The sequence below is a fragment of the Erythranthe guttata genome, chromosome 1, assembly GCF_056151865.1.
Source record: "Erythranthe guttata isolate IM_541 chromosome 1, IM_541, whole genome shotgun sequence".
Taxonomy (NCBI): Eukaryota; Viridiplantae; Streptophyta; class Magnoliopsida; order Lamiales; family Phrymaceae; genus Erythranthe; species Erythranthe guttata.
Window position 1 is genome coordinate 11,560,669 of NC_142533.1, and position 14,169 is coordinate 11,574,837.

Consider the following 14,169-nt stretch of genomic DNA (forward strand, 5'->3'; position numbering starts at 1 on the left):
TCACTCCTAATGATTCAAATCCGTATATATTTTGCTCAAAAATGTTTCTGGACATATTTTACAGTCGTTGAACAGTAAATCAATAAATTAAAACAAGCAAACTATACGAATAAACATGTCTTTGGAAATGAAAATGTATATGTTCTATCTAGGGGAACATATATATGTCTTTGGAAAAGAAAACGCATATGTTCTAACTAGTCGAACGTATCGTTGTATGAATATAACGTATGGGTTACTCTATTTTGTAAGCTTGATACTCTGTTTTTTATACTCTTTGAATGCATAATCTGAATGTCCTCTGAGAACATGAATCAAAGAAACTTTTTCTGTTAGCCAGGAAAAACAATAAGAAAGATTTACAAAATTTTGAATACGCTACACCAAATCTAACTTTGAAAGATTTCCACGTCCATAGATTAATCAGGAATGGCGTTTTGGTAGGAAAAAAACACAGAACGAAAACGTGTTTACATTTGTTGGGTGGAAAACAACGTTTTATGGGGAGAGATGGTTGGTTGATGTTATTTTGAATTAAAAAAGGGGCATTTTAGATATTTCAAGTCGGATAGAGAGATATATGTAAGTGAAACTTAAAAGGGAGATTACTGTGAAATAGTATACTAGTAGGGACCGAAGAGTATATGAAACTAGTTGATAGGTATTTATGAGCAAAAACTCCGTTTATTTGAAAGACAAAAAATTGATGTTTGTGTTGGACATATTTGTTATTTATTTTCTGTTTTTTTTTTTTTTTAAGTAAATTAGTAAATTTTGATCATTTGATGAATGAGAGTAGTTGGGGTGTCAAAACGTACCTACCACGAAAATTATGACACGCAACACAAGACAGTAGGATATTTATTATTGGGTGTCGTGTCTTTGTTGAGCTTGTATCCGATCCTGATGGTGTTTGCGTGTACATGCGTGAGTAATAATTCAATAATCACATCATCCGAAGAAGATAAGATGCTGAATACGGCGTCGTTGTTGAACATGAACATGAATGAGACATTCTACATCTCCCATGGTTCGCCGACGCTGGCTATCGACGATTCTCAGCCGGCGAGACACTTCCTCCAATCTTTCCGGCAAAGGGTGCTGACTCAGAAACCGAACTCCATATTGGTTGTGTCGGCACACTGGGAGACCACTCACCCCACCGTCAACCTCATTTACGGCACTTCCGACACCATCTACGATTTCTACAACTTCCCCAAACCCATGTACCAGGTCTTTCTTTCCTTCATCAATTTTATTTATTCAATTATTCAATATCACAAATTCATTTATATGTACAACCCTGACTCTGTCTGTGTGATGTTTGGATAATTTCAAAAAAGGAATTCATGAAATGAATTCTAGTTAACATAAATAATCTATCTAGTTGTTGCATCCATCCATTCTTGTTATAATAAACAAAATTAATTGTTGCAAGTTGCAACCATTTTTTTTTGTTGGTAGATAACTTAATGATAAGAGGTAAATGGAAATTGTAATTTGATGTATACAGCTGAAGTATCCAGCACCGGGAGCACCTGAATTGGCGAAGAAGGTGAAGAAACTGATTGATGAGTCTTGGATATTATCGGAAGAAGTTGAAGAGGATAAGAATCGAGGTTTGGATCACGGAGCGTGGGTACCACTAATGCTAATGTATCCAGATGCAGATATACCTGTTTGTCAACTATCAATACAAACAAATATGGATGCAACTTATCATTACAAGATTGGAAGGGCTTTGTCTCCATTAAAGAAACAAGGTGTACTCATTCTTGGTTCTGGTTCTGCAACTCATAACTTACGAACCATGCAAAACGTCGATGACAACTCTGTTGCTTCTTGGGCTGCCGAGTTCAATAATTGGCTCAAACAATCCCTTCTCACTGGAAGGTATTAACTACAACTCCTTTCTTACTTTCGAAAGTCTTCATTTGTTTTCAATTCATTTGGAATTTTTTGGTTGAAGGTACGAAGATGTGAACAAGTATGAGGAGAAGGCACCATTTGCGAAGCAAGCACATCCGAGACCTGACCATCTATATCCGTTACACGTAGCGATGGGTGCTGCTGGTTTAGATTCAAAGGCTGAACTCATTCATGATAGTTGGTCTAATTACACTCTCTCTTATGCCTCCTACAAGTTCACTCAATCTACTACTTAAACTCATTCTACCACTTTTAACTTATTACCTGAATAACTGTGTGTGTCTGTGTGTGTGTTTATATATATATATATATATATATATATATATATATATATATATATATATATATATACTATTTCTAGCTCTCTACGGAATAAAATGAAATGTTGCTTGGCTTCTCCGATTATACTATATCTGTATCTACCGCCGCTGTTTGTAACTTTTATTTATTCGGAGTTGTGGTTTACACAGTAGTGTGTATAATGAATATATTTGATATGTAATCCAATTTTATTATGAAAACATTGATATGTGGGTGGGTGGGTCTAATTTGTTTACTTGCTTCACTTGTCTCTATATTTAACAGATCAAATTTTAGATCAAAAATGGAAGAAGCAATAAATAATATTGTTTGAATGCTTAATCCACACTTAATAAGTTAAACGTACTCAAATGCTTAATCCATGATAGCTGGTCTAGTTACACAGTTGATTAATTAGGATTAGGTGATGTAATTAACATAAGAATTTGATGAAGGTGTATGATTAATTAGGATTAGGTGATGTAATTAGGATAAGAATTTGATGAAGTTGTATGGAATTGAATGATGGACTACTTGAAGCATCATTACGAGACTCTACCACTTTTTCATCATGGTTCAACCAATATTGGAACTTGTTCGGACCAATCTCGAAAATTCTAGCCCCGCAACCTTAAACTCCTAGAATTTGTTCAGGACAAAATTCAAGGTGTCTGATTCAAATAAAAAATTCCACCCCTTGTTTCTATTTTGTTCAAAATTCTTTCTTCCATGGGTCCTTGGTTGGATTGTCGAATATACAAATGATAAAATACCATCCAAGGGAAGATCAAAGTAAAATAGTGGAGGAAGTTCAAGATTCCACCAAGCCTTTACAAGACAAATCTCCAATTTATATATATATATATATATATATATATATATATATATATATATATATATATATATATATATATATATATATATATATATATATATATATATATATATATATATATATATATATATATATTCTTTTCCTAGTGATGATGCTAAAAAGTAGATCACCTGGGGTAGTGTAGAAAATGTATTGGGAGAGCAAAGCGGATCGGTAGCTTGACAACTTGATGATCCTGAGGTACCTGCGAAATGAACACACGTGAACTACGCCGGGGGTTGATCCGGCGGAAACCCCTCCGACGCTCAAGTCAGACGTGCTGATCATAGAATTAGTCCAGAGAATACGTATTGTAGTATTGCTCAGTTCATAGGACGTACCTTAATAAAATGAGGAAAACCTCTATTTATATGTCGTTTATTGGGTTGGGTTTGCTTTGTTGGGCCCAAGCCTTACTTGAAGGTGTTTGGGCCTCGGTGATATTGGTCTTCGATATTGGGCTCGTGGCCCAGTAGGTAAATAACTTGTAGGCCAATTGGGTTGGCCCAATTAGGCATATCATTAAGCCCCCCACTCTCGAGTCGATGTGGGGGCCATGTCGAAATGGGTTCTCAATCGTGTCGAGAGTGAAAATTGTAGTGTTCGTTCTTTGGCATATGGCCTGATGGTGTGCGAAAATGCATTGGAGCGTGTGTCGGAGGGGCGTGAATGCGCGTTGGCGCGACTAAGTTGTCGCTATGTAAGTTATTTGAGTCGTCGGTGTTGTCCCGCGACGATGTAGTAGCGAATTGTCTCCTCGTGGGAGTTGTCTCGTCGCGGGGTAATATAGTTGATCGAGTTATCTCCTCGTGGGAGTTGTTTCGCGATAATGTGGCAGCACGGATCAAGTAATCTCCTCGTGGGAGTTGTCTCGTCGGGGGGTAATAGAGTTGATCGAGTTATCTCCTCGTGGGAGTTGTCTCGTGATAATGTAGTAGCACGGAGCTAGTATTCTCCTCGTGGGAGTTGTTATTTATCGACATTGTCAATGTTTTTGACGCGTTGCTTGTATGTGTTTACATATAGCCTTGTGCGTGATGTACTTGAGGAGGGGATCAGGCTCTCAAGAGTTTTTTTATGGGGATCGTGCCCCTTGTTAGACCTCGTGGGTCGTAAGTATGTTTGGACCGTGGCCACGTTTTAATGAAGGACCCATCGAAAACAAGTAGATAAATTTTGAGTAATCAAGCTGGCCAGGCTATATAGATTCTCATAATATCTCTAAGTGTTTCTAGGGTTGTAATCGTGCTAACTTGAGCTTGCGATTATGTAGTGCATTGCGAGCGAGTTGTCTCTTCAAGAGAGCTGTCTTGCAGCGAAGTTGTAGGAGCATTGGATGACGCGCGATTGAGGAGCGTGCGGATTGAGGTTGCTCTGAGCGAGTTGTCTCCTCGTGGGAGTTGTTTCGCAGCGAGTCTTATTATCGAGCGAGGTGGTTGTACGTGGGAGTTGCCTCGCAACAGACTTGTAGTATCGAGCGAGTTGGCTCCTCGTGGGAGTTGTCTCGCTGCGGGTTGTGGTACCAAGCGAGTTGGCTTTTCGTGGGAGTTGTCTCGCTACGGGTTCGTAGTACCGAGTGAGTTGGCTCCTCGTGGGAGTTGCCTCGCTGTGGGTTCGTAGACCCGAGGGAGTTGACTCCTCGTGGGAGTTGCCTCGCAACGGGTTATATGACTGAGCAAGTTATCTCCTCGCGGGAGTTATCTTGCCGCCGGTTGTAGTACCGAGCGAGTTGGCTCCTCGTGGGAGTTGTCTCGCTACGAGTTGTAGTATCGGGCGAGTTGGCTCCTCGTGGGAGTTGTGTCGCTGCGAATTGTGGGACAGAGCGAGTGGTCTTCTCGTGGGAGTTATTTCGTTGTGGTTATGAGACCCGAGGGAGTTGGCTCCTCGTGGGAGTTATCTCACAACGGGTTATAAGACGGAGCGAGTGGTCTCCTCGTGGGAGTTATCTCGCTATGGTTTCGTAGACCCGAGGGAGTTGGCTCCTCGTGGGAGTTGTCCCGCTACAGGTTGTAGTTCCGAGCGAGTTGGCTCCTCGTGGGAGTTGTCTCGCTACGGGTTCATAATACCGATGGAGTTGACTCCTCATGGGAGTTGTCTCGCAACGAGTGTGTAGGGCCGAGCGAGTTTGCTCCTCGTGGGAGTTATCTCGCTATGGCGTTGAGACCCGAGGGAATTGGCTCCTCGTGGGAGTTGCCTCGCGACGGGTTATAGGACAGAGCGAGTATTCTCCTCGTGGGAGTTAACTCGCTATGGTTTCGTAGACCCGAGGGAGTTGGCTCCTCGTGGGAGTTGTCTCGCTGCGGGTTGTAGGACGGAGCGAGTTATCTCCTCGTGGGAGTTGTCTCGCTGCGGGTTGTAGTTCCGAGCGAGTTGGCTCCTCGTGGGAGTTGTCTCGCAAGCCCCCCACTCTCGAGAGGATGTGGGAGCCACGTTGAAAAGGGTACCGGATCTTGTCGAGAGTAGATCGGTGTTGTATTCTTGCGTTAATCGTTGGCATGGTGTGGAGAAATAATTTTTTTTTTTTCCATTTGATAGCGAACGCAATTTGGTAGGTGCGTTAAAGAGCTCGCGCAATTTGGTGGAACGCGTTGAAATTCTCATGCGATTTGGTGAAGCGAGTCGAAATCTACGCGCAATTTAGTGGAAGGCGGTGAAAGTTGTGCCCAATTATATGGGAGCGCGCGCTCCAAGGTTGCCTTGGGAGGCGCGCGCGCGTGCATGGGAAGGCGCGCTCCTCTTCCCCCTTTTTTTTTTTTTTTTTTTTTTTTTTTTTTTTTTTTGCTGCTGGCGCGTGCCGTGCACGCGCGCGTCTGGCGCGTGTAGGCCACGCGCGCGTGCTGTGTACGCGCGCGTACTGGCCTTTTTTTTTTTTTTTTTTTTTTTTTTTTTTTTTTTTTTGCTGCTGGCGCGTGCAGTGCACGCGCGCGTCTGGCGCGTGTAGGCCACGCGCGCGTGCTGTGCACGCGCGCCTCCTAGACTTTTTTTTTTTTTTTTTTTTTTTTTTTTTTTTTTTTTTTTCCTTCTTTTTTCTTTTCTACTTCTTCTTTTTTCTTCTTCTTTTTTTCTCTTCTACTTCTTTTTCTTGTTTCTTTTTTCTTCTTCTGTCTTCTTCTCTTTTTTCTTCATCTTCTCTTTTTCTTCTTCTTTCTTCTTCATCTATTTTCTTTTTCTTTTTTATTTGGTTGATATTCACCCCCTTGGGGATGTTTTATTTTTTGAATAGGGATATTACCCTCATTCCTTGAGATGGGATGTGCACCCCTCTTGGGGATGTTCTATTTTTTAAGTAGGGAGATTATCCTCGTTCCTTGAGATGGGATGTGCATCCCCTTGGGGATGTTCTATTTTTTGAGTAGGGAGATTATCCTCGTTCCTTGAGATGGGATGTGCACCCCTCTTGGGGATGTTCTATTTTTTAAGTAGGGAGATTATCCTCGTTCCTTGAGATGGGATGTGCATCCCCTTGGGGATGTTCTATTTTTTTAGTAGGGAGATTATCCTCGTTCCTTGAGATGGGATGTGCACCCCCTTGGGGATGAAAGGTCAGTGGATGTACCACCCTTGAGATGAGATGCCCAACTTTAGCATGGGATAGCCCCCCATTTAGGATGAGGCGGTCACGAACCACTGGGGTGAGATGCCCCACCTTGGCGATATATGGTGCCACTGATTCAGTGGCAGCACGAGTTGAATCTTCCGTGATCATACGCTGAAGGTCTTCTTCGGTTATCTGAACCGTTCGAGAAGTAAGTAGAAATTGATCATGTTGGGGACCCAGTGGGGCCTCACGAGGAGGAGCGTTGGCTCCTGCTATGACGAATGAAATGTTTTGGGGGCGATGTGAACCCCCAGGGAGTCGATAACCCTTGGCGAACGAAATATTTTGGGAGCAGATGTAAGCCCCCAGGGAGTCGATAACCCTTGGCGAACGAAATATTTTGGAGGCGATGTAAGCCCCCCGGGAGTCGATAACCCTTGGCGAACGAAATATTTTGGGGGCGATGTAAGCCCCTAGGGAGTCGATAACCCTTGGCGAGCGAAATATTTTGGGGGCGGATGTAAGCCCCCAGGGAGTCGATAACCCTTGGCGAGCGAAATATTTTGGGGGCGGATGTAAGCCCCCGGGGAGTCGATAACCCTTGGCGAGCGAAATATTTTGGGGGCATATGTAAGCCCCCAGGGAGTCGACGGCGGTGGTGCCATAGGTGGCTCCACATGTGGAGCAGGTGCTGATATCGCGTTGGGAGCATTTGCTCCCATCGTGCCGATATATTGGGTCACGGCCTCTATGGCAGCGCGAGTTGAAGTTTCTGCTATCATGCGTTGAAGCGCATCCTCGGTTATTTGAACCGTTCGAGGAGCAGGGAGCGGTGGATCGGCGAGTGGTTGGTCCCCAAGGGGGATCACCTGAACCTCGCGAGGCGGATCCATGGGATGTGGAGGAGGTGGCAAGCCAGAGCCTCCACGAGGTGGGAGGTCGTTTGCTGTGTCCTTTTCTCTCCGAGCAGACACCTCAGGAGGATCTTGTTGGCTACGTGATCTGGTTTGCATCGTTCCCACAGACGGCGCCAAAATGATGATGCTAAAAAGTAGATCACCTGGGGTAGTGTAGAAAATGTATTGGGAGAGCAAAGCGGATCGGTAGCTTGACAACTTGATGATCCTGAGGTACCTGCGAAATGAACACACGTGAACTACGCCGGGGGTTGATCCGGCGGAAACCCCTCCGACGCTCAAGTCAGACGTGCTGATCATAGAATTAGTCCAGAGAATACGTATTGTAGTATTGCTCAGTTCATAGGACGTACCTTAATAAAATGAGGAAAACCTCTATTTATATGTCGTTTATTGGGTTGGGTTTGCTTTGTTGGGCCCAAGCCTTACTTGAAGGTGTTTGGGCCTCGGTGATATTGGTCTTCGATATTGGGCTCGTGGCCCAGTAGGTAAATAACTTGTAGGCCAATTGGGTTGGCCCAATTAGGCATATCACCTAGCTTTGAACACATTACAGATGCTCCATGATTTTAATATGGAGAAATGAGGATAACCACACGATTCGAGCAAAAGAGTCGTATACAGAAAAAAGATCAAATTAACAAACTTATTAATCTTGAGCAGTACCACCGCTGAAATCATATAGCCCTTATAAATGGGTCAAAGTTCAAAATAATTTCAGGCAAACAAACTATTTATAGACACATTAACAAATTACGGGTTTACCGACAGTGTGGTATTCAAACTAAATTATTAGCCCAACATTAACAATGGCTGGTAATGGTGTAGTTCTTGAAATCTCAAAGTATACAAATTTGAAATTTATAAACATGGCAAAGTAAAATATCAAAGTGGCACAAGGGTATTAATTAATTAATTAATATGACATTTGAAGTTGGATGAACATTCCTCCCTCCACAAGCACAATCCACATTGTTGGTTGTATATTGTCGGCTTTCAACACTTTTTCGATGCCGTCCTGCGAATCAGCATACATTGGTATTAAAATGCAAGCTTGAAATAAATGCAAGATAGCACAAGTGCGAAAACAAGCAACTTCCTCTTTTCGATACGCACACTTCAAAATGCATTCCGACCATGTGAGAATATATAAAACATAATATATATATATATATACCTCATCAAGGTTTTTGTATTCAACTTGTCAGAATCATTTTGTGCTGTGTTTGCATCCGTTAATAACTTACTTCCATGATCAGCAATATCTTTGAGACCCTGCAAATTCATACGAAAATGCACATTAGAGTTGGCTGTGTTTCTCCTAGTTACCACATTTTGGCTTTAAAACATTCAACAAAACCAAAACTCACAAGTTAGAGGTCAACTTTGAAAGAAGAAATGACAGGATTATTAATCAATTATCACTTCTTTGCTACCAATTTATAACCAATTACTTATATATTGTAATTGGAATCCAAAAAGATCAAACACGCGAGCACTAAAACCCATGAGCCTGCTAGCATAGCTATCAAGATAGCAATGATATAATGATTATCTTTTCTTCTCAGTTTTAGCCCATTATTTGACTAGAAAATGATGAATTACCATTAGGCTTGGTATCGAGCTTCCAGCAATTTTAAGTTGATCCTGCATAAACCCATGGATGACTTGCGTAAATATTGGTAATAAAAGAGCATTAAACACTGAAAAATTTACAGATGTAATAAATAGTGGTGAGAGTGAGTATAAAACAGAGGCGTTAGTTAACATAATTTTTTTACAAAATGACACCAATGCACTGAGTTGGACATCCACCCCATCCCCTCCCACCAATATTAAACCCTGAAAAATCTATAGATCTGCATGCAACATATATTACTTGTATCAAGAATTTGATGAAACACGGGAAGAAATTACATACCTGAAGCATTTCAGGCATTTTCACCTTTTTGCCATTAACAATGCCACAAAGGTACATTACCCCAGCATTTGCAAGCTCCTATAGTGATATGCAGGAAAAATATTATAATATATATGTGCATTAGAAAACAATTAGTTGCAAATAGGTATCATAGCAGCTTGTTTGGTTAAATAGCTAATTCACCTGTTTATCTTCTAATGAATGCAGCTTGCCATCCTGCAATCCCAGATACACAATCAGGAGGGGGAAAGGGAAGTAACAAAGCAATACAAAACATTACAATGTAAGCATATCCACTACTCAAAATCCAAAGCGGTATTATCTAATAGACATTACTCAACACTTGAGCACATCCACTGTGTCATATTTTTCCTAACATCACAGAACCAAGAAAGCAAGATAATTTGATGAACCAGCCAAGATTTAGTTGCCTGAATACACAAAAATCTAAAGAAATATTTTTTGGAATGTAAGATGAATACGTATCACCGTACTTGTCAGTATTAGAAAATGACAGTAATGGGGAGGGAGATACTTCAACACACCGAGAATCTAATTTGGTTAATTACTTCAACAGCCTCTAAGTTCCTCCTTAATGACAAAATCAAGTACAGGCTGGCAGCTCCCCATAATTTCAGAAGAAAACTATGTTCTCTCTCATTCCCCAGTTACAGGTGACTTTGTTTGTTTACCGAACGTATCCTTGCTGATCTATATTCAGGTATTTCTGATCTATGCGCATCAACATATCCTATAACTGTTACTATAAATTATTGTGTTTTTTTTTTTTTAATTAATAAGATACATTTTTAAATGACTCCAAAACTACAAATCATTCTCACAATAAAAAACACCCACGCTTTACAATATAGCGACTGCATTATGTAATATCTCGATAATGATTTTAAAAAATCTCAGTAAACTAATCAAAAAATAACAAAGTATTTCAAAAAGTGACCAACCAAACCAGAAACCATCCTCTGCAACTCATCCAAGTCGAAGCCAATTTGAGAGAGATCACCCCGCACATCGCCGACCTGTTTCACGTATTTAATGTTTTAGTCACATTCCGACATATAGTCATGTGAATTATAGTTGTTGAGCTAGATCATACGCCTGTTTCACAAATTACTTACTAGAAAAACTTAAAACCACAATTAAATATTAATAACTGCAAAATAGATTTACCTCATTTCTAATTAGTTTTGAAATCTCTACTTGTTCATCGAGTTTTCCATCCAAGTTCTCTATTCTCTGTGTCAGGTGCCTTTTTGCTGCCTATCAGAAAAAGTATCCACAGAAAATCAATACACTCATTTATGGTAAAAATAACAAGCAGTACAAAATAACAAGTAAAGATGTCTTGAGGGTATTTTAACTAATGCGATGCAACAATGGTTAACTTCTGAAAGACAGGAAAACAAGAAAGAACCTTAGAACATAACTACATAAATAAGAGACGGTAGCTAATGATGTAGTTAATCGCCTTCGGTTAAGATGATTTCAGTTATTGCCAGTCACAAAGTAATGGTCACGAGTTGCAATTCGGGTATAGAAATATACAAAATCTGTATATATGAACAGAAATAGTGATGGTTGCAATGATTTTAATCAGATAAACATATACTTACTGCAAGAGCTTCAGAGACATGATCCAAATGTTTTGTCAAGTTTGCAACAGCATTTGTCATGTTGTGCTTCGTTACATACATCAAATCTGAGAATGAAAGACCCTAACATTTAAAGGACAGAGATTCAAAGAGGAGTCAAAACGTAAAATACAAAAAATAACTTAAGAGCTGTGAGGAGAATGCACCAAGGGAAGAAAATGAATATAAAGATATACAACTGTACCTTCCACCACATGTATCCATAACCTAAAGCTCCCAAAGCAGCAGCTGGCACTATTAGAGATGTCAAATTACCTGTCACGAAGAGAAGGAATGAGAATAACTAACACAGCTAAAAATCCTTCAAGTTCCGATGCTTATGCAAGATACTAACTTTGGCCAGAGTTCCCGTTTAGAACAGTAATTTGCCTAGATGAGGCCAGTTGGCGAACCTCCATGGCTAAGCGACGAACCTTCGAGAAAATAAACCACAATCACTTTTAAAGATTCAAAGGTATCATCGTTTAGTGTCGCATGGAAATACATAAATCTTTCAGCAAAGATCTGATTTCTACCTCCAAAACAGTCATTCTCACAGTCAAACATCAGACATACATACAGCCCTATTTAGCATATTAAAACAAAGATCATCCATAAGTTCAAGAAGATTAAATTAGTATCATTTTTATTCATAGAAACAAGAATGTCAACAAGGGTTGAATCCATTTTCACGCTTGCCCAAGACAATTTAAATATTCAAATAAGAATGACTCCAAACTTGTTCAAGACTATAATTAATTGAATATGATGTCATTTTGTTAAATTCATTTAAACAAACAATATAAAAGTATTAGTACAATATCTTACTAAGTAATCAAAATTAAATACTATTGCCATTGAATAAACATCAATAAAATTGAATGGGTAGTTACACTTTGCCATCCAACTATAAAAGTTTTCTCACATTGCCCTCTGAACAAATATTTTTCACGTAACCATCAAAAGTGCATGGTATTTTCACTTTACCGACGAATGCTTCCATCCGGTGGAATATCCCATTATGACTCCACTAAATTTATGTCATGCGAGGGCAAATCAGTCAATTCATTTGAAGTTCCTAAAACTATTACAGTTTGAATCCAAACTTTTATATTTTTTGGCACTATTCCAACTGAATATGGCATTTTCTCTTTCTTTTATCACCCATTCACAAGAGATTATCTGGTTGCGTATTATAATAACAAATATATGGGCAATCGACAACAGTCTTGTATTTCTAAAAAGTAAAAACTAGCTAATTATGCAATCCATTTTTTTTTTTTGAATACTGTGCATGTTACTATATATAAATCAGATCAGAACAGTTGTAGATCTAAATTAGAAATTGTTCGCTGAATTAGTAATCTTAACACAATATAAATGATATATCCAGCCTACAGTTATTGCAATTTTATTGAGTTATATTATCGGCTACTTTTAAAATTTCAAATACAGCCTCGAGTATTATTCTTACATTTTATTGAGTTATTACAAATTCTATCTTTGATTTTGCATTGTTAAAATTAAATCAAACTTGTACAAATTTAAAGAAAAAAAAAAAAAGAAAGAAAAAAAGAAGCCTATAGGCTATAGCACATCCTATTAAAGCTCTATGTCGATTCTACTTGTAAAACAATGTGCAGGGTAACTCTAATTGTTAACTAACAAGTCAGCAGTTTACTTGAGAATCACTAAAGGAAATGGTATGGTTTCGATAGACTACATAAAGTTGTATATTCCTCTCTTTTCTTTTGTTATTATAAGTACCAATTCGATTTATTCTTTGTGAATGATTAATAAGTATAAATAGCTAAATTTTAAAATTGTGATATAAAAGCCTTGGTTAAAACGGAATAAAGATTTTCAGTTGAAATTGTGATTTGTAATACCTGGGTAGCAATGGCATCAGAATAGTCGGAGTCTCCATCTGCATCCCCTCTTTTCTCAGCGCCTTTAATCAAATTCTTCAAAATATCCGCAAAATTGATAACTGTTATACAGAATACACACACACATACTGGAAATACATTGCAGCAGCTCAAGAAACTTCTAGTTTGACAAATATTACTTAAATTTCCCAATCAATACATCGCATACTATCTTCAAATATAATAAAATATATTATCAGCTTAAAATCGAAAAACAGAAAAAAGAAACTCTTGCAATGAAAACTCGAATTTCAATGATAAATCAACCGATTACCCATACACTGATTCAGTAAAATAAAATTAATTTTGCAGAAGAAAATAGAATACCTGGAGCTCTCCCAATACGTCTGATAATTTACCGTTCTTCACGAGTATTGTTCCCGTATAACCTATTCCAGAGAAGAAATTTAAGTTTACTCCAGAAGATCAAACTCAGAACATTTGTACCAAAATCAAGATACGTATTTAACGTAGTGCATACATACCAGCTCCAACTACGAGGATGATCCTCGATAATCCCATTCCAGCTTGCATAGCCATGGTCAACGGAATTCGAAACCCTAACAATTTCAGTTTACCTCCTTTCTAGTTTTCGAGAGTTCTTGAGGACTTTTCCAAGTGGAGTGAGGTCATATCTTTTACGCTAAATTATAGGGAAAATGACAAATAGGTACATGAATTAAAAGAGGGACATCTAATTTTTTTGTCTTTCAAACAAATCCACCTCATTCAAACTTATTTGCAAATAAGGAAAATCTTTTTATATATACCAAAATTACCCCCAATTCATTGAAACTCAATTCAATTTCAATTTCACGATTTATATCCCAATTTAGCCCAATTTCATCAACTAACCAATTTTCACCATAATTTCAATTTTGACCTCAATTTTAACCCGCCACCACCGGAGACCGCCGGTCGCCGCCGTTGACCGGCGTTGACCGCCCGTCACCGCCGTTGACTTTTTTTTTTTTTTTTTTTGAAATTTTTTTTTCCCTGAAATTTTTTTCCGCCCGGTCACCGGGTCTCCAGCGTTGACTTTTTTTTTTTATAATTTTGTTTTTTCTTAAAAAAATATTTTAATTAATATTACTGTCTTGACTGCTAAATTAC

The 14,169-nt window shown here is 39.0% G+C and overlaps 2 protein-coding genes across 2 annotated transcripts; one reads left to right on the top strand and one right to left on the bottom strand.

Annotated features, from left to right (window-relative positions):
• Nucleotides 1–825: 825 nt before the first annotated feature.
• On the top strand, nt 826–2,450 carry LOC105950939 (extradiol ring-cleavage dioxygenase). Its single transcript, XM_088819873.1, has 3 exons — nt 826–1,233; nt 1,514–1,893; nt 1,970–2,450. Exons 1-3 carry the CDS (start codon nt 907–909, stop codon nt 2,163–2,165), a joined length of 903 nt encoding a protein of 300 aa, XP_088675999.1. The 5' UTR covers nt 826–906; the 3' UTR covers nt 2,166–2,450.
• Nucleotides 2,451–8,177: 5,727 nt separating this feature from the next.
• LOC105950937 (uncharacterized) lies at nt 8,178–13,712 on the bottom strand. The gene is made up of 13 exons (XM_012974324.2): nt 13,542–13,712; nt 13,384–13,445; nt 13,018–13,092; nt 11,484–11,562; nt 11,334–11,404; nt 11,111–11,212; nt 10,668–10,757; nt 10,442–10,516; nt 9,663–9,695; nt 9,480–9,557; nt 9,164–9,205; nt 8,736–8,833; nt 8,178–8,576 (listed from the first exon to the last, which is right to left on the bottom strand). The coding sequence occupies exons 1-13, from the start codon at nt 13,594–13,596 to the stop codon at nt 8,555–8,557; spliced, it is 882 nt and encodes a 293-aa protein (XP_012829778.2). The 5' UTR covers nt 13,597–13,712; the 3' UTR covers nt 8,178–8,554.
• Nucleotides 13,713–14,169: the final 457 nt, after the last annotated feature.